The sequence below is a fragment of the Diospyros lotus genome, chromosome 3, assembly GCF_014633365.1.
Source record: "Diospyros lotus cultivar Yz01 chromosome 3, ASM1463336v1, whole genome shotgun sequence".
Classification (NCBI taxonomy): Eukaryota; Viridiplantae; Streptophyta; class Magnoliopsida; order Ericales; family Ebenaceae; genus Diospyros; species Diospyros lotus.
The window spans coordinates 23,907,403-23,923,878 of NC_068340.1; the positions used below are offsets into that span (position 1 = coordinate 23,907,403).

At 36.5% G+C, this 16,476-nt stretch overlaps 2 protein-coding genes across 2 annotated transcripts; both read left to right on the forward strand.

Moving 5' to 3' along the window:
* Positions 1–6,851: 6,851 nt before the first annotated feature.
* LOC127797141 (lysine histidine transporter-like 6) lies at positions 6,852–9,953 on the forward strand. Its single transcript, XM_052329731.1, has 8 exons — positions 6,852–7,197; positions 7,278–7,417; positions 7,567–7,950; positions 8,591–8,984; positions 9,073–9,178; positions 9,275–9,366; positions 9,487–9,555; positions 9,659–9,953. The coding sequence occupies exons 1-8, from the start codon at positions 7,174–7,176 to the stop codon at positions 9,755–9,757; spliced, it is 1,308 nt and encodes a 435-aa protein (XP_052185691.1). The 5' UTR covers positions 6,852–7,173; the 3' UTR covers positions 9,758–9,953.
* Positions 9,954–10,830: 877 nt separating this feature from the next.
* Positions 10,831–14,722, forward strand: LOC127797143 (ATP-dependent Clp protease adapter protein CLPS1, chloroplastic). The gene is made up of 3 exons (XM_052329735.1): positions 10,831–11,075; positions 13,669–13,819; positions 14,300–14,722. The coding sequence occupies exons 1-3, from the start codon at positions 11,012–11,014 to the stop codon at positions 14,559–14,561; spliced, it is 477 nt and encodes a 158-aa protein (XP_052185695.1). The 5' UTR covers positions 10,831–11,011; the 3' UTR covers positions 14,562–14,722.
* Positions 14,723–16,476: the final 1,754 nt, after the last annotated feature.

Consider the following 16,476-nt stretch of genomic DNA (forward strand, 5'->3'; position numbering starts at 1 on the left):
TGATGTTGCCCCTCTTAAGGTAGGGTTGTGTTGTGCCAATGCATCGATGTGATTATGTTGCTTTTAGAGAGATTGCTATTTTTTCATGGTATGGGTTAAGCATTTTGTGGGATTCTCTTAGGCTGAGATATGTCGAGATATGTCTATTGTTCATGGTATTACATACATTCACGAAAATATTTTGAACTCTCACTTAGATGTTTCAACATCTAATTTGGACTATGTCCCTGGAATATTCAAACGTTCCAGGTGAAAGCAGTGGTGCCAAGGGAAAAGAGGTCATCGAGATGTAGTCATCATTTACGTTTTGGAAGTTTAGTAGGTCTTTGACCATGTTTTGTGATATTCAGATGTTATGTATTATTTTAATGATATCATCTTGAACATCGATACGTTACTTGGTTATAAATGAGAAATTTACGGTTATTTAAGGTTTTGATCTTTCTTTTGCATATGTGATGATTACCTGTCTTAACTGTAATACCCGAAAATAATTTGAGGATAAAAATGATATTTGATAAAGGGCATAAATGAAATTTTGAAAAAAAATAAGGCTATAGGGTACACTAACGCAGCTTTGGACGACCAAATTAATCAGAGGGGGTACCATGGACCCTAGATAGCCAAGGAAAACGGTATAGTATCGATGAGTGATTTAAATTATGATTTTTAGTGATAAAAGAAATGAGATCGGGAACAGTTTTCGATACAGCAAAAATACAGCTGCCAATTAGGTCGTATTACCGAATTGTTATAGACGATGTCTGAAAAAGCAACGGAGTGTGTCTAGAACTAATATTTGATGTATAGAACAATCCTTAAGTGGTTTCAGGTTGAATCGAGTGGATTTGAGGTCAAACCGATCAATTGGGCCTAAGTGTAATTTTCTAAAATTGCCCGAGGGAGGTTAAAACGGTAATTTTTCGGAAGTTTCAAGGGAGAAATGAGAAGTACTAATCTTGAGGGTCTTAGTGATGGTGTTAGAAAGATTAGGGGCTTGAGGATAAGGGCCAAAATGTAAAAGAAAATTTCAAGAGGGCCAAACTGCAATTTTCAAAAAAAGCTCACGCACATGGCAGATCTGGCCGAGATTTTGGCTGGAAAATTCAGCGATTTGGCAGGCTATTTTCGTCAGGGCATGGGCAAGGACGGTCTAGGAGGCGTGTGGGAAGAGTTTTGGCCAGAAATCGACCACGTGGGGGTGGGTTTCGGCCTATAAATAGCCAAGGGTTTCGGCCGAATTTGAAGCAGCAAATCGCTCAAGTTTGAGGGCGAATCGAGGGAAGCCAATAAAGGGCTTTTGATCCTTGAGGCAAGAGGAGAAATCTTGGTAAGTTTGGTGAATTTTCGAGGTGATTTGAAGGGGTTTCGGAGGCTCGTCGGAAAAGCTGGGTGGATCGCCTACCGCCGCCAGTAACCGGCCATTTGGTAGGTTTTCCGGTGACCTCTTGACCTGAAATCGGTGGGATCAAGATCGATTGGATGAGGGCTTTCGATCGGTGTAGGAAAATCGGGCATCGGAGCATCGCCGGCGACCGGAGAAAGGAAGAAGATGACCGGCGCGTGACTGCCACGCGCTAGCCCAAACCCTCCAGCCCACTCGCCCGCGCGTGGGGGCGCGTGCCACATAGGTAATTTTTTATTTTTTTTCCAAAATTCTTGGAAAATTATTTTATGTATATTTATGTAAAAATATTTGAGAAAATAGTTGTGTAGATAATTATTTTGGATTATTAATGAGAAAAAAAAGGAAAATGTGAGAAAAATTAAGGAGAAAATTATATTTTGATGATTATTAGATGATTAGGGTACCTTGCGGCTTGAGGTGAAGTGACTCGTGCGAAGTTCGAAGAGGGCACGCAAATCGAGGCGAGCATGCAAATCGAGGCATACCCCGCTTGTCAAGAAGAATTTGAAATTTCACCTAAAGGTGAGTGATTCTACCCGAAAAGACTTATAGTAGCATGTGAATGGTTTACTGTGAGTGTTCATCCCTATGGCTTGGTTTATTATGATGGTCTGTCCAAACTGTTATTTACACATGCATTGAATTTCGTACGATAAATTGCATACATCGAAATGTTGATTTTAAGTTATGCATGTTATGATTTTTTTTTTTTGGCATTGGCATGTTGTGTTGTCCATGTGGGATGTGGGTTGTTAACCTGTGACGTAGCTCTCGAGTGTCAGCACTCGGAATGCGTGCCAAGGGTTAATGTTATGTGACCCACTTAGGACAGGGCTGAGACGGACTTCACCCTACGGTACTCAAGTGGCGGGGCTGAGAGTGGACACCACCCCAGGTTCCTTTGAGCTATAACATTAAGGCTGAGGTGTCGTTGATTCCGGAGATAGTGCTGATATGACACTCTTGGGGCTAGGGTTGCGATGGGTTTTGGAATGCTTTTGAGTAGGAGCGTAATGCTTAACAATGACAATGGGGTGATTCCCGAGTTCATATGTCGAGGTTGTCCCTCTTAAGCAAGATTGTGTTTGCCAATGGGTCGATGTGGTCGTGTCGCCTTTAGAGAGATTGCATTTTTCCCAGTTAGGGTTAAGTGCTATGTGGGATTTTCTTAGGCTGGGGCATGTCGGGATTTATCGATTTTATATACAATTTTGCATATCTGCATGAAAATATTTTTGAACTCTCACTTAGATGATTCAACATCTAATTTGGACTATGTCCTTGAAATATTCAAACGTTCCAGGTGAATGCAGTGGCGTCAAGGGAAAGAATGTCATCGAGATGTAGCCGTTATGTTTTCGTAGGTTTTTGTCCATGATTACGATGTTCAGAGGTTATGTAATATTTTGATATTTTCATGTGAAACATCGATTTAGTTATTGTAAAAGAAATTGTCAGTTATATATCATTGAGGTTTCGATCTTGCTTTCCGCTGATGTGATTGATAATACCTGTCTTAGTCTATTATTTTTAAATGCTGAGAAGGTATAGTTGGGATTGTCAGGAAATGACTATGATAGGGGTATGTATGTCGAGAGGCTTATGTTATGTGTATGATGTTGAAAAAAATATATATATATTCCCGAAATCTTGAGGTAATACTCATTCTGGGAAAACGGAGCGTTACATAACTTATTCATTTTAAGTTTGATATACTGAGAAGGTAGAATAGGAATGATTTAGGTTGAGTGTATGTTGAAAAAAAAATATTCCTGAAATCCCATGTTAACGTCTCGCTTAGGAAAAGTAGGGTGTTACAATGATCATGAGATTAATCCTAACACCTATGAGGAGGTGATATTAGATATTGACTTTAAGAAAATGGATTGAGACTATGCAGTCCAAAATGGAATCTATGTATTCCAATTAGATTTAGACTAGTAGGCCCTTCTAAAGGTATAGTACCTAGAGATGCAAATGGATTTATAAGAGGAAAATTGGTCCTAATAGAAAGGTACAAACCTTTAAAGCTAGACTGGTGGCAAAAGGTAGTTAAAGACAAAGTGTTGACTATGATGAAACTTTTTCTCTAGTTACAATGCTTAAGTCCATCAGAATACTACTAGTTATAGTTGCATACTTCAATTACAAAATCTGACAAATGAATGTCAAAACCAATTTCCTTAATAAACATCTTGAGGAAGATATCCATATGGAATAACAACGAGGCCTTGAATCCTATGATAGTAACAAAGTATACAAACTTAAGAGATCCATTTATTGTCTTAAGCAAGCTTCAAAGAGTTGGAATATTTGGTTTAACAATAAGATCAAAGAGTTTGATTTCACAAAGAATCTGAATGAGCCTTGTGTTTATAAGAAGACTAGTGGGAGCACCATTACGTTCCTGGTCTTGTATATGGTTAAGATACTAATTATGAGAAATAATATGAGCATAATGATGTCCACAAAGATATGGTTATCCAATAAATTCTCCCTAAAAGATTTGATAAAAACAACCTATATCTTAGGAATCTATATCTATAGAGCTAAAGCGAGGAGATTGATAAGTCTTTCTTAAAACTTTTATATAGAAAATATACTAAAGAAGTTTAGTATGGAAAACTCCAAGACGGGTTTCATACCCAAGAGACATAGACTGCATCTTTTTAAAGGGATGTCTCCTAAGACTCTTAAAGAAAGAGAGAGCATGAGCAAGATCCCTCATGCTGCAATAATATAGAGCCTCATGTATTCTATGCTTTACACAAGGCCTGGTATCACCCGTGTTGTAAGCGTTTACAAGCAAATATTAGTTTGATCTAGGTTTGAAACACTAGATGGCAGTTCAACATATCTTAAAATACTTGAGAATGACTCATGATATGTTGTTAATTTATAGAGGTGGTGAACTCCATGTTGATTAATTCATTGATTCAAATTTTCAATTTGAAATGGATAACAAAAAATAGTTATTCGACTTCATTTTCATTTGCGATGGTAGAGCAATTAGTTGGAAGACTTCCAAACAAAAAGTGACCACAAATTTCACAATTAAAACCGAATATATTGCGACATGTGATACGGCAAAGAAAGCTATTTTGATGAAGAAGGTCATTACTAAAGTTACGGTGATTTCAACCATTGAGTTGTCAATACCATTGTAATGCGACAACAATGGGCCTATTGCATAGGCTAAGGAAACCAAGTGTTACAATGGGTCTATTTCATTTTTCAATGCATTAAATGAAGATAAAAGTAAAGAAAAACAAATATAAGGGAATAGAGAATGTCTCAATAAGTAGAAAATGTTTTTGAACTCTCTTGATAGTTTGCTTCTTGCTTAAGCTTTTTGCCTTTTTCTTCTTACTCCCACTCTTATAAGTTTCCCTCTTTATTGTTTTCTTCTTCTTCTTCTCTACTGATTCTTGCTCGTGTGACGAGCATTCCTTTTTGAAAAAACCCTATAGCTATCTTTCCATCACATTTGTTCAGTCTTGATTAGCACAAGTAACCAACATAGTGTTTTAGTTGGTGACTTTGGTGTGGACTGACTTAGTCTTTCAAATCGATAAAGGAGGCGCCAAAGTAAAAAAAACAAAGAGCAATTCATGAAGGAGGCACGAAAAAGTTCAAGGAGGAAAACCAAAAAGTTTGGGAACGTACATAGAAAACAACTAGCAGCAACATTTTCTTCATAAGATAAACGTTGTTGTTATGGATCTTTCATTGTGAATGAAAATATGTACATGGTTGAAACATCTGAGTTTACAAGAAATGTTTCATTCTATTTCCACTGCATTTACTTACTTTTGAAAAATGTTTTCGAAAACTTAATGAATCTCTTGTTGTACTTGTTTAGTGTAAGCGCACCTTTCATTTTGTCCTAAAACAATTTGGTTAAGGTCACTAAATGCAAAACTAATTATAAGTTCGTCTTAATATCTAGCTTTGCCAACCCCAAGTAGAGTTAGATCTTATTTAAGTTATTTTAGGGTCAACACTCCTGTCCAACTAGAAAATGACAATTCACAAATAGAATAAATAAGATAAAGAATGAGAAGCATTTTTGTAATACCTCTCGAGTTTTTAGGAATTTTTGAAAATTAAATTAAATTGAAAAAAAATGGACCAATAGATTTATTAATAATTTAGGGTGTTGAACAAATTATGGAGGTATTTGGTGTAAGTGATAAAATAAAAAGGAGTGTAAATAGAATTTATAAAAGTTTGGATCAAATTGTAATTTCTTAGAAGTATCATTTCGCTTCTTTTTTTTTTTTTAACCATAGTTTTCTAATTGAAGTGAAAGTGGGAAATAACTATAATTCAAAAATATCAAAAACTCATTAAATAATTAGCAATGTTTTATCTAAAGGTACATTTGTTATATAAGATATAAAATGTTCATTTCAAACGTGTAGAGATATATTTCACTTAAAAAAGAAAAAATAAAACTTAAATTTTTCACAACTATCTTGAAACAATTTAACATTGTGACCTCACTCTAAAATGAGTTTTACAACAGAGGTTGATTTTGCCTTTTAAAAAAGTAATGTTATGAGTTATAACTGATGACGATTATATGTTGCATCCTTATTGAAAGAGATATTAGATAGAAAAAATAATGGCATATATTTTCATTAATCTCCTCTAATAAGGAGTCATTACATGACTAATGACACTATCATTAACCATGATTTTAGCATTATTCTTTTAAAATTGCTACAGTAAAAACTTGTGCGATCACAATGATATATTTATGACAATGAACTGATTAAAAGAATGTGTTTTATGTGTAGGTGCATTGTTATTTTAAGCGATATCTGAGTGTGGTTTGCCACCCAGTGCCAGTGCTCGTGCCTTACGCAATGCTTACCACTGGGGACTCTTTTAAGGTCCCACCACCTGGGACTGGGAGGATAAATTAATGCATCCTTCTAACCTTCCTTTCCTTTCTTGCCTCAAGCTCAATGATTACTCGTGAAACAAATACAATTGCAACTTTATAAAGCCAAACTATATAATGATTTCAAGATAGACACAAATCACTTTTTTTTTTCATTGAAAGAGATGAAATTGGCCACCGGCGACTCAAATATTTGACACCCCCATCCCTCCTGCTTTCTGCCCCAAAACCAAAAGCTTTTGGAGCCAGAAGAAGAGACCCCCACCCACCCTCAAAAGATGCCACTCCCACTCAGTGACTACCCAATTACAGAATTTTCATAAAGCAACTGAATTTTTAAAGTTTTTTTGTGGGTACCCAATTCTAAAAGTGAAGGTTATATAGTGGATGAAACCCAAGAAGGCACTTTTCAATACTAGTATTGGTAGGTACCGTACAAAAGGAGATACAGACCAAAATGGAGAGGATTTATTGATACAAATGTAGTAGAGATGGAGATGGAGATGGAGATGGTGCTGGGCGAGGCCTTTACTCTTTCGGAGTTCTTGGTAGTGGGCTAACATCATTCTTAACAAGCACTATTGCAGTTCCCACTGAATCTTAAACGTATATCCATCTCTCCCTCTCCATTATATCTCCTCCTATTCCAGTCCAGTGTATTTAGCAACACTAATTAATGGCTTAGTGCGGAAGAGAAACCAACAATAATAAGGCTAACAATAAAAGTATTCTTTCCTTTTTCTCTGTTCCATCGAAAAGGAGTCATCAACCACTACAAATATATGATAATAACAACTTATCAACTCCCCCACCTTGAAGGTCTGTGTGTGTGACACTGTCTTCTTTGGTAGCAGAGATGGTTTCAGCTTCTGCTTCAAAGGTGAAACTTCCTATTTGGTTCCGTCTTTCTCGTTAAATTTTCCTCTTCTTCAGTTCTTTTGATTATGAATTCTCTGGCAGGAGGATCCGTTGGAAGATCAATGGATGGTGAAGGGCCCCCCTCGGAATGCCAAATGGTGGTACTCAACCTTCCACATTGTTACAGCCATGGTTGGTGCTGGTGTTCTCAGCTTGCCTTATGCCATGGCCTATTTAGGATGGTACAACACAAACTCAATAACTATCCATCTATGGTGTTTGTTTCATTGTTTCAACAACTCTTGAAGTTGTTCAAGTTTTCCAAGTTGTTTCCATCTTCTCGATTTCAATTTTCTTTCCATTTCAAATTATCCTCTCTATTTGTCCTCAGGGGTCCAGGGACAATGGTGATGGTGTTGTCATGGTGCATCACCCTGAACCAGATGTGGCAGATGATACAGCTTCATGAATGTGTCCCCGGGGTTCGTTTCGATCGCTACTATGACCTGGCTCAGCACGCTTTTGGTCCGAAGCTTGGGCCATGGATAGTTCTGCCCCAGCAGCTAATAGTCCAGGTTGGTTGCAATATTGTTTACATGGTCACTGGGGGCAAGTGTCTCAAGAAGTTCATGGAGATAACCTGCACAAACTGTACCAGGCTCAGGCAATCCTACTGGATTTGCATCTTTGGTTCCACCCATTTTTTACTCTCTCAGCTTCCCAATTTCAATTCTGTTTCTGGGGTTTCATTAGCGGCCGCCATCATGTCGCTGAGGTATGTTCAAAGCAGTCTTTGATATAGATTTTTCATTTTTCACGAAGGCTTATTCAACCAAAATTTGAGCGTAAAAGATATTACTTTTGATGGTAAAATGTAATTTCTCCTCTTTTATTCTTTTTTATTTCTAAATTTTATTACAAATCTTCACACATTATGGAGGTAAAGACACTAGTGAAACTTCCAAGTAAAAAAATTCAGTGATTTGCATGTTTGTATGTTAATTTAACTTAAGATGACAGGTGAAGAAAATAATCAATGGTGTTTTAGAGAAAAGATAAAGGAGGATTTAATCCAGAACTTCATATGTCAACCAAAAATTGAGAAGGTTAAAACCAAGCGTGGACTTACGATAGAAAGAAAAATTATGTACTTAAATGAATGCATATCTTCTGATAATTTTATGGGCATGTCAACCAGCTATAGAACTGGCAGGGCAATTAGCTTTACAAAATTACCACTGTTCCAATCTAAACTGGTTAATGAGAGGAGAATCGTATCTAGAACAACAGAGCACACAACTTTTAGATGACAAACTACCAATAGTTTTCATAGATCGCATTTACGAATGAATGCGTTGAAAAAGGAAGAAAAAACAGATTTCAAATACTCTGAATTGTGGTTCTGGTGCTTGCAGCTATTCAGCTATAGCCTGGGTGGGTTGCTTGAGCAAGGGAAGAATTGAGAATGTAAGCTATGGATACAAGAAAACCAGCGGAGCTGATTACATGTTTAGGGTCTTCAATGCACTGGGCCAGATTTCATTTGCATATGCTGGGCATGCAGTTGTCCTTGAGATTCAGGCCACAGTTCCATCCACTCCTGAGAAACCCTCAAAAGTACCAATGTGGAAAGGCGCAGTTTGGGCATATTTTGTTAATGCGATTTGCTATTTTCCAGTGGCCTTGATTGGATACTGGGCATTTGGGCAAGATGTTGCTGATAATGTGCTGGTGGGACTTGAGAGGCCGTCATGGCTTATTGCTGCTGCTAACTTGATGGTCGTCATCCATGTCATCGGCAGCTATCAGGTATTCGGGAAAACATTCGAAAACAAGTTACACATATAATCTGTACACTAATCATGCTCAAGCATCATTAAGGGGAAAAAGTTTTCAGGTTTTCGCAATGCCAGTGTTCGACTTGTTGGAGAAGACGATGGTTAAGAAGTTCAACTTCCCACCCGGAATCTTACTGCGAATCTTAGTCCGGTCAATTTATGTTGGTGAGAATATAATCCTCTTATTATTAATCATTGAACACAAAAAGGATTAATTGTTGGATGAGTTTTAGTTGACAATTTGGTGACTGGTTCCTGCAGCCTTCACGCTCTTTGTTGGTGTCACCTTTCCATTCTTTGGTGATCTTCTTGGTTTCTTTGGTGGATTTGGTTTTGCTCCAACTTCTTACTTTGTAAGTCAATGATTTTCGCATCATCATATCAGTTTATGGTTTCCATGTGGAAATCGAATGGAATATGTATTGTTAATATTCAAGCTGCTATAATTTGTACGTCTTGGGAAATTGTTGCAGCTCCCTAGTATTATATGGCTGGTGATTAAGAAACCAAGGAGATTCAGCATCTCATGGTTCATCAACTGGGTAAGCAAAACCATTCAAGCAGACCATATTTCTCTCTTGGAAAAAAAAATCAACCAAATTAAAGTAAGGCTGATGAATAATGTCTATGGTTTGTTATGTTAAGGTGTGCATATATGTGGGAGCGTTCATCATGTTGGCGTCCACGATAGGCGGCTTCAGGAATATCATTGCTGACTCCTCCAGTTATGAGTTCTATTCATGACCAGTAGAAGAAGCTCTCTCTCTACATATATAGTTGGATGCTAGCTGTTTGTACGTATGAAAGATAGAACTGATCAGTTGGCTACACTTGTTTTTGAGATATTCTTGGTGTGTCTTTGTCAATTTGAGCCAGCAATTATGGAACTGCGTTGGGTAACAAGTGTGAAGAATAAAACGAGCCTAACGACTGAGTCAAATCTTGGAAGATGTATATATGTGTGTGTGTGTGTGTGTGCGTGTTTGTCATTGCTTGGTTTATGAGACAGTGACCTTAATGGAATGCACGAACAAATGGCTTGGGTTGATGCATGAACAAGTGCCACAAAACTCATCCGTAAGCCAGCTGGGGAATAAACTGGGGATGATGCTGTCTAGGTAAGACGCACAGACCATGGTGCATAAACAAATGGCTTGGAATATCTGTGATGAAAAACAATTCCACGTCACCTTCTAAAATCATTTTCCATCTTAATCTCTATACCACTATATTTTTCTTCTAATTTGTGATCGATTTGGATGGAATGTTTGTGATTGTTGTTCAAAACCTCCCACCAACGCATAAAATTGTGTAAAAGTGACAATGCATATATCTAATTCAGTGAGCATACGAGCTGCCAAACTTGTGATCTTGACTTGCATATATTTTAATATTTTATATAATATACTTAAAAGAAATTATTTTAAGCCACACCCTCACCAAGTTATATATAGTGGTTATGTACATGGTCGGGATGTATTTGTAAAATACGATTGGATATAACTGCGTTTTTTTATGACTGAATAATAATAATAAAAATAACAAAATTGTATTATAGATTATGAGATTTAATTTCTAGATGACATAATTAAGTCAGTCTTGTCAATTATTATTATACTAAAATTAAGTTATTTATTTAGTTTAATAATGGTCGTGTAATGTAAATAAAAAGTAGAAAGTGGGGGGAGTAACAATATTGTAGATTTATTATTTTTACTAATAAATTGTTCTTTTATTTTTATAAATTTATTTTATTTTATGCAAATATATATAATAAGAATAGAGACAAAAAAATTGAACATATAGTAGTGGAAGAATGTTTGCATGTGAATTCGCCTTCAATAAATTCACAAACTATGATTTCGGAACCCTAACGTCAATAATGAATATTTGTGCATATCATGGATTATTCATCTTTTGAGTTTTGAGTCTCATAAACGCTTTCAATTGCAAGTACAGAGGCGGAGAGAGAGAGAGAGAGAGAGAGAGCGAGCGAGCATGGAGACGGCGATGTGCGGCAGACTTGCTCTCTCACCTAATCACGTCTTCAGCCCTAAACCAGGTGACTCCTCTCTCTCTCTCTCTCTCTCTCTCTCTCTCTCTCTGAACATATATATCTATGTATGCATATATATGTTGTTCCCGGTATTGCAGTTCTCATTTGTTATCGCTACTATTAACTGTTTCTGCGCGAGTATTAGTTTCTTGGAGCAACTACTAATTAGTTTGTGAAGGTCTTATTTATGATTTATCTACGCTGTTTAATAAAGGATTAGCCATCCCATGATTATGGTGGCTTACAAATGCTTATGTATGATTTATGCTTATCAGCATGCCAAAAGAAGTTTTCTTCTTAACTATTGGTTGTCCAATATGCATGTCCCGCAATGCAATTAGTTAACATGTGCAAATATGAGACAAGAAAATATTGAGAAACGAAGATGAAAGAAAAGATAAAATTATAAGGCCATATAGGTAGAAAATAAAATGTGTCAAATAAGATTAAGATATTTTGGCCATATGAAATGAAAACCAATAGAGACTCGTGCTTGTGGAGTGAATGAAATGAAATAAGTATTTAATAAAAAAGTTAGAAGATTTAGGAAAATTGACTAAATAGCATAAATTATCACTGAACTTTGCAATAAAATACAAAAAAGTCACTAAATTTTAATTTGTAAACAAAATATCATTAAACTTCAATTTAGTATATAATTTTATAATTATTGTCAATTGCAGTTAAAAGAGGCTAATGGGATATTAACGTGACTAACAATAACGTAGACAGCTAAATAATATAAAACTTAACTTTATACTAAAATACAAAAAAGTCATTAAACTTAGCATTAAAATACAAAAATGTCAGCATTTCATTAGCCTATTTTAACAGTAATTAATGGTAGTTATGAAATTGTATATTAAATTGAAGTTCAGTAACATTTTAATCACAAATTGAAGTTCAATGACCTTTTTATATCTTAGTGCTAAGTTCAATAACCATTTATACTATTTAGCTAGAAAAATTTGATAGTGACACATGGGTAAACAAGCCTTAAACAGCCTTATAAAAGATAAGGTCATGGAAATGATTGGAAAACTAAAATTTTTGTAATTGACCCCCACTTAATGAGATAAACGCATAGTATGTCATTGTTGTAATATGTGGTGTTGAGCTATGTGATCTACTACCAGAACTTGTCCTAAGAAAATATGTTGACAAAATTTGAGACAGATTACGAGCAAAAAAGCTAATATGATCTAAATGTGGACGCTACTTGAGCAATGGAAGATATGAGAAAATATTCAATTGCTTCTGGTATCATCATAATGATAGTATCATATGCCTTGCCCGTACTTACCGCAACAGGAGGAAAAATGTAAAAATGATAAACCAAAAAATTACTCGGAAGCTGTCAACCATATCTCCCTTCTGCAACCACAAGCACAAACAAATGAAAATGTTTCGTGGAGAACCTGTATATTTAGCAGATTGTGGTTTAATTATTTCCAATCAAAAGACCCATCAAGACAGTTTGTTCTTGCCAATGTGTCATTGCTTATCATTATAGAGTCCAAAATTTCAAAACATTGACATTTTCCTTTAATTGGATAATCTAAGAGTAGTCAAAGGAAGATACTAAGTATAGATATGTGCAACTATGCCATCACTATCTTCTAGATGGTCGTGGCTAGTTGATTTGAGGAAGGAGATGATGGCAGCTAACAAGCCCTACTGATGCTACTTGTGATTGTAACTGAAATTTTTAGACAATAAATCTAGCTGAAGAAAATGAGGATGAATTCATAATTACAATCACAAGTTATCCTTAAACGTATAATACTAGTTTTTTATAATTTAATTACAATCACATAATTACATGATTGTTGTATGCTTTAATTTTTCGCCGAGTACACCAGTGATCCTCTCTCACTTCCCAACGCTACCATATCATGTAGACCCACCTTGAATGTCCTGCTTCATTGATTTTCCTCATTGTCATACAATATCCCTCTCTCTAAAAGTGACAATAACCCTGATTCATGCAGATGTTCTTTTTGTGCTATCCTCTACCGGTTCCTGGCCAACCACCTTGTCTTCCCCTGCCATCTCTGCGTGGTGTTAATCAGCATCGTTTCCAATTTAATAGGATAGACAACTGAGTTAGCAGTGGAATATTTGCTGGAGATAAGCTTTGAGGAGGAGATATATCTGAATCAATGTAGTTGAATTAGATAAAAGGCGAAGAAATTTAGACCCAAGTTCTGTGCAAAAGTCCTTCACTTTCAGTTATTCCTGCTTGTTTTTGTGCATAAGAAAAAGGCATGTCATACTATGATACTTGACCCAAGAAATGTCATCTGATATCAGTGACATACTCCTTCACTTTAAGTTTCTGGCTTGTTTTTGTGCATTAGAAAAAGCCACGTCATAATGTGATCTGATCAGTTTTATGTCATTCGTTGAATCAATTGCAATTGTTCTCATCCAGTTTTTGATGCTTCGAATCTTTAATTCCTTGCCTTGATTTCTGCGACTTGTAAGTTAACATATTTTTGCTTCTCAGTTATTCATGGGTTGTCACGATAAGTTTCTGTCTGCAGAAATTTTAGAGTTGTTCTCATTGCTAATGAGAAATGGACACCTTGTTCAACAGGAGATAAAAACTCTCTTTTTAAAGGGCCATGCCTCAATCGCGGTATCCTTGCAACTTTATCAGCTATAGGAGCAGGTAAAGGAGGCGGGTTGTTGGATAGACCAGTCATAGAGAAAACCACTCCTGGCCGTGAATCAGAGTTTGATTTGAGGTATAGCAACAATAAGCCCTTTTCTCACGTTTTTAAAATTCAATCTTTTCATGCCTACATCACCACTCAAGTTTTCAGATCTAACCATATTGGTTAGAGAATTGCATTACCTACATTAGAGACGTATTGTGATTGGGATGATATAAGAAACCAATCTGAAAGCAGGAAAACCACATGACAGAAAACATAAAAATTCTCAACTTCCACTTGTATTATTGAACCCCAGCTCCTAGTAGTCCAGAATACCAAGTTATACCTGCAAGAAGCCACATGAAGATGGGAATGTCCCATATATATAGAGGCTATATGAAAAGAGTTTGAATTTGACCTATATTCCAATTTTGAACCTTGCACGTGCTAAGTTTCAGCCAATTACTTAAGAGTAGGTTTCAGTATCCATGCTTCCATGAGTGGTCTTTTTGAAAAAATAAGGTGAAATATATGGGAACTCCGAATGAATGTCTTGTCCAAATGGTTCAGGAAATCAAGAAAATTTTCTCCACCGTATCGTGTATTACTGCACAATGACAACTACAACAAAAGGGAGTATGTTGTACAAGTACTGATGAAGGTTATCCCAGGAATGACCCTAGACAATGCAGTTAACATCATGCAAGAAGCACACTACAATGGCCTCTCAGTTGCGATCATATGCTGCCAGGCTGATGCTGAAGAACACTGCATGCAGCTGAGGGGTAATGGGCTTCTGAGTTCCATTGAACCTGCAACTGGCGGGTGCTAAGTATCGCGTCTTATGGAAATTAGAGTGGAGTCGTTACGCTTTATTAGTTTCACATTTGAAGCAATATATATGTAATATATGTACATAGATTTAGGATGGCGATTGCTATGGATGATGTTCATCACGTGGTCCAATTACGATGAATATAACCAAATTCGTTACATTGAGGATGGCCGTGGGACTACTTTGCTTCAAATAAAGGAATTCTAGTTTACAGCAGTCACTTTTGCTTTCTTGGGTTTTCTGTGTGATTCTCATTCTCTATAGGAATATGGATTCCGTAAGCTGCTAGGTTAAGTGGCAAGTTATATTATGATAGGCTATTACTGATGAATCCTTGCGTACTGCGTAGCATGGGAAAAAAATTAATATTAAAGCATAAATCTTTAATCTCTTAAACGTATAATACTAACTTCAATTCATGTACCAACATCATGTCCAATGCATATAACAGTTATTATATCAATTTTAAAGGATTGTGACCTTTGGATTAGGATATTTGTTATCATCTGTATGTACACATCCAAATTATCGTAATAATTTTATTGTTCCCTAAAAACCAAGAGAAGAATGCTTGTAATAAGAGCAACAATATGCTCGCTGGAAGTCAACTGTAAAACCAGGGAGATAGTAGTGCCACAGTAGTTTCGTGAATTGCTCTTCGTTTTTGTTTCATGTGACTTTTTAAGTTTTTCCATACAATTGAGCACACTCCTAAAAGCCCCCTCCTATACGGCCTTTGACGGCAGAAAAGGAAGAGAATCGGCACAAAGTTGAAGTGTATCCGTTCTTTCGGGATGACATGGCTACCCTTTTTTGTATCTGCATCAGGAAATACAGAGAAGAAAGTGTAAGGGTTCCGGTGTAAATGGACAGTCCATCTTATTTCTGTTCTCAATTCTTCGGATCAGACAACATAAATTCTAGACAACGTTCTTTACATTTAATCTGTTATATGTTGCTTACTCCCTTATAGCCCAAGATCTCCTCTTATCTTATTCAACATTAACATTAATGACATTCTTCCACTTAAATCTGTCCCATCTTCAGAAAGGATTAAATAACCCTGCCTTCTCCCCCTTTAGAAGGCTTAGTCCTCAGTGATCACTTTGCCAGGGATGAATGCTTACCATACAATCTAGAAGGTTAAGCTATTAGGTGCTATCTTTGATGCACGGAAACAATTTGGAGACGGCATTTTGGCATTTCTGAACCGTTTCTCATTTCGAAAATGACAAAAATGGGCCGAAATGTTTTTCAAACTGTTTCGATAATTTATGAAACGTTTCGATGGCGTTTCGGGCGACGCCCAGTGCCAGCGCTAGCGTGCACGCAAACAAAGCCGCCTCCAGGGCTAGAATTGGAAATTGACACAAACGCCAACGACGACGACAATGAAGAAAATTATAATGAACAAAAAGAAGCTACAAAATACAGTGTAGCATCAGTACAGATAATTGAGAACTGAGAAAATATGAAGTTGTGAAAAAGAAGAATTTTTCTAGAAACCAAACACAACGCTGCATCCAATGAAGCTGACCTCGTATGAAACTGCGGTCATTTGCACCACGACGAAGCCCATTTCAAAAAATCTGGTTTACCAACAGAACAATTGAAGGAAACCCATAAATCAGATGGGTTTATTGGTATCAATAGCTTGAACTAGAGCGGAGGCAAGGAAGCAAACATTCCAAGAAGTGGTGAGAAACTATGATACGAGCGTTAAACAGAAACACCCAGATCAGATTAGAAGATGTATTGAAAAAGGATTTTAAGAAAGAAATTGGGATTTGAAGAGATTAGTGACTGCCATTAAAGGTTGTGAATGGGTTAGCCAGAAAGTACAGGGCAGAGAGAGAGATGCACAGAGGAATGAATGAATGAGCGCAGAAGAGAACGAGAAGTAAAATAGTAT

What these genes read in the sequence shown, in the direction of transcription:
- LOC127797141 (XM_052329731.1), top strand. Translation starts at nt 7,174, where the DNA reads ATGGTTTCAGCTTCTGCTTCAAAG. An exon ending in AGTCCGGTCAATTTATGTTG is followed by an intron (nt 9,179 to 9,274) that starts GTGAGAATATAA and finishes TGGTTCCTGCAG; the next exon opens with CCTTCACGCTCTTTGTTGGT. An exon ending in TTGCTCCAACTTCTTACTTT is followed by an intron (nt 9,367 to 9,486) that starts GTAAGTCAATGA and finishes AAATTGTTGCAG; the next exon opens with CTCCCTAGTATTATATGGCT.
- LOC127797143 (XM_052329735.1), top strand. Translation starts at nt 11,012, where the DNA reads ATGGAGACGGCGATGTGCGGCAGACTTGCTCTCTCACCTAATCACGTC. An exon ending in CGTCTTCAGCCCTAAACCAG is followed by an intron (nt 11,076 to 13,668) that starts GTGACTCCTCTC and finishes CTTGTTCAACAG; the next exon opens with GAGATAAAAACTCTCTTTTT. An exon ending in GAATCAGAGTTTGATTTGAG is followed by an intron (nt 13,820 to 14,299) that starts GTATAGCAACAA and finishes CAAATGGTTCAG; the next exon opens with GAAATCAAGAAAATTTTCTC.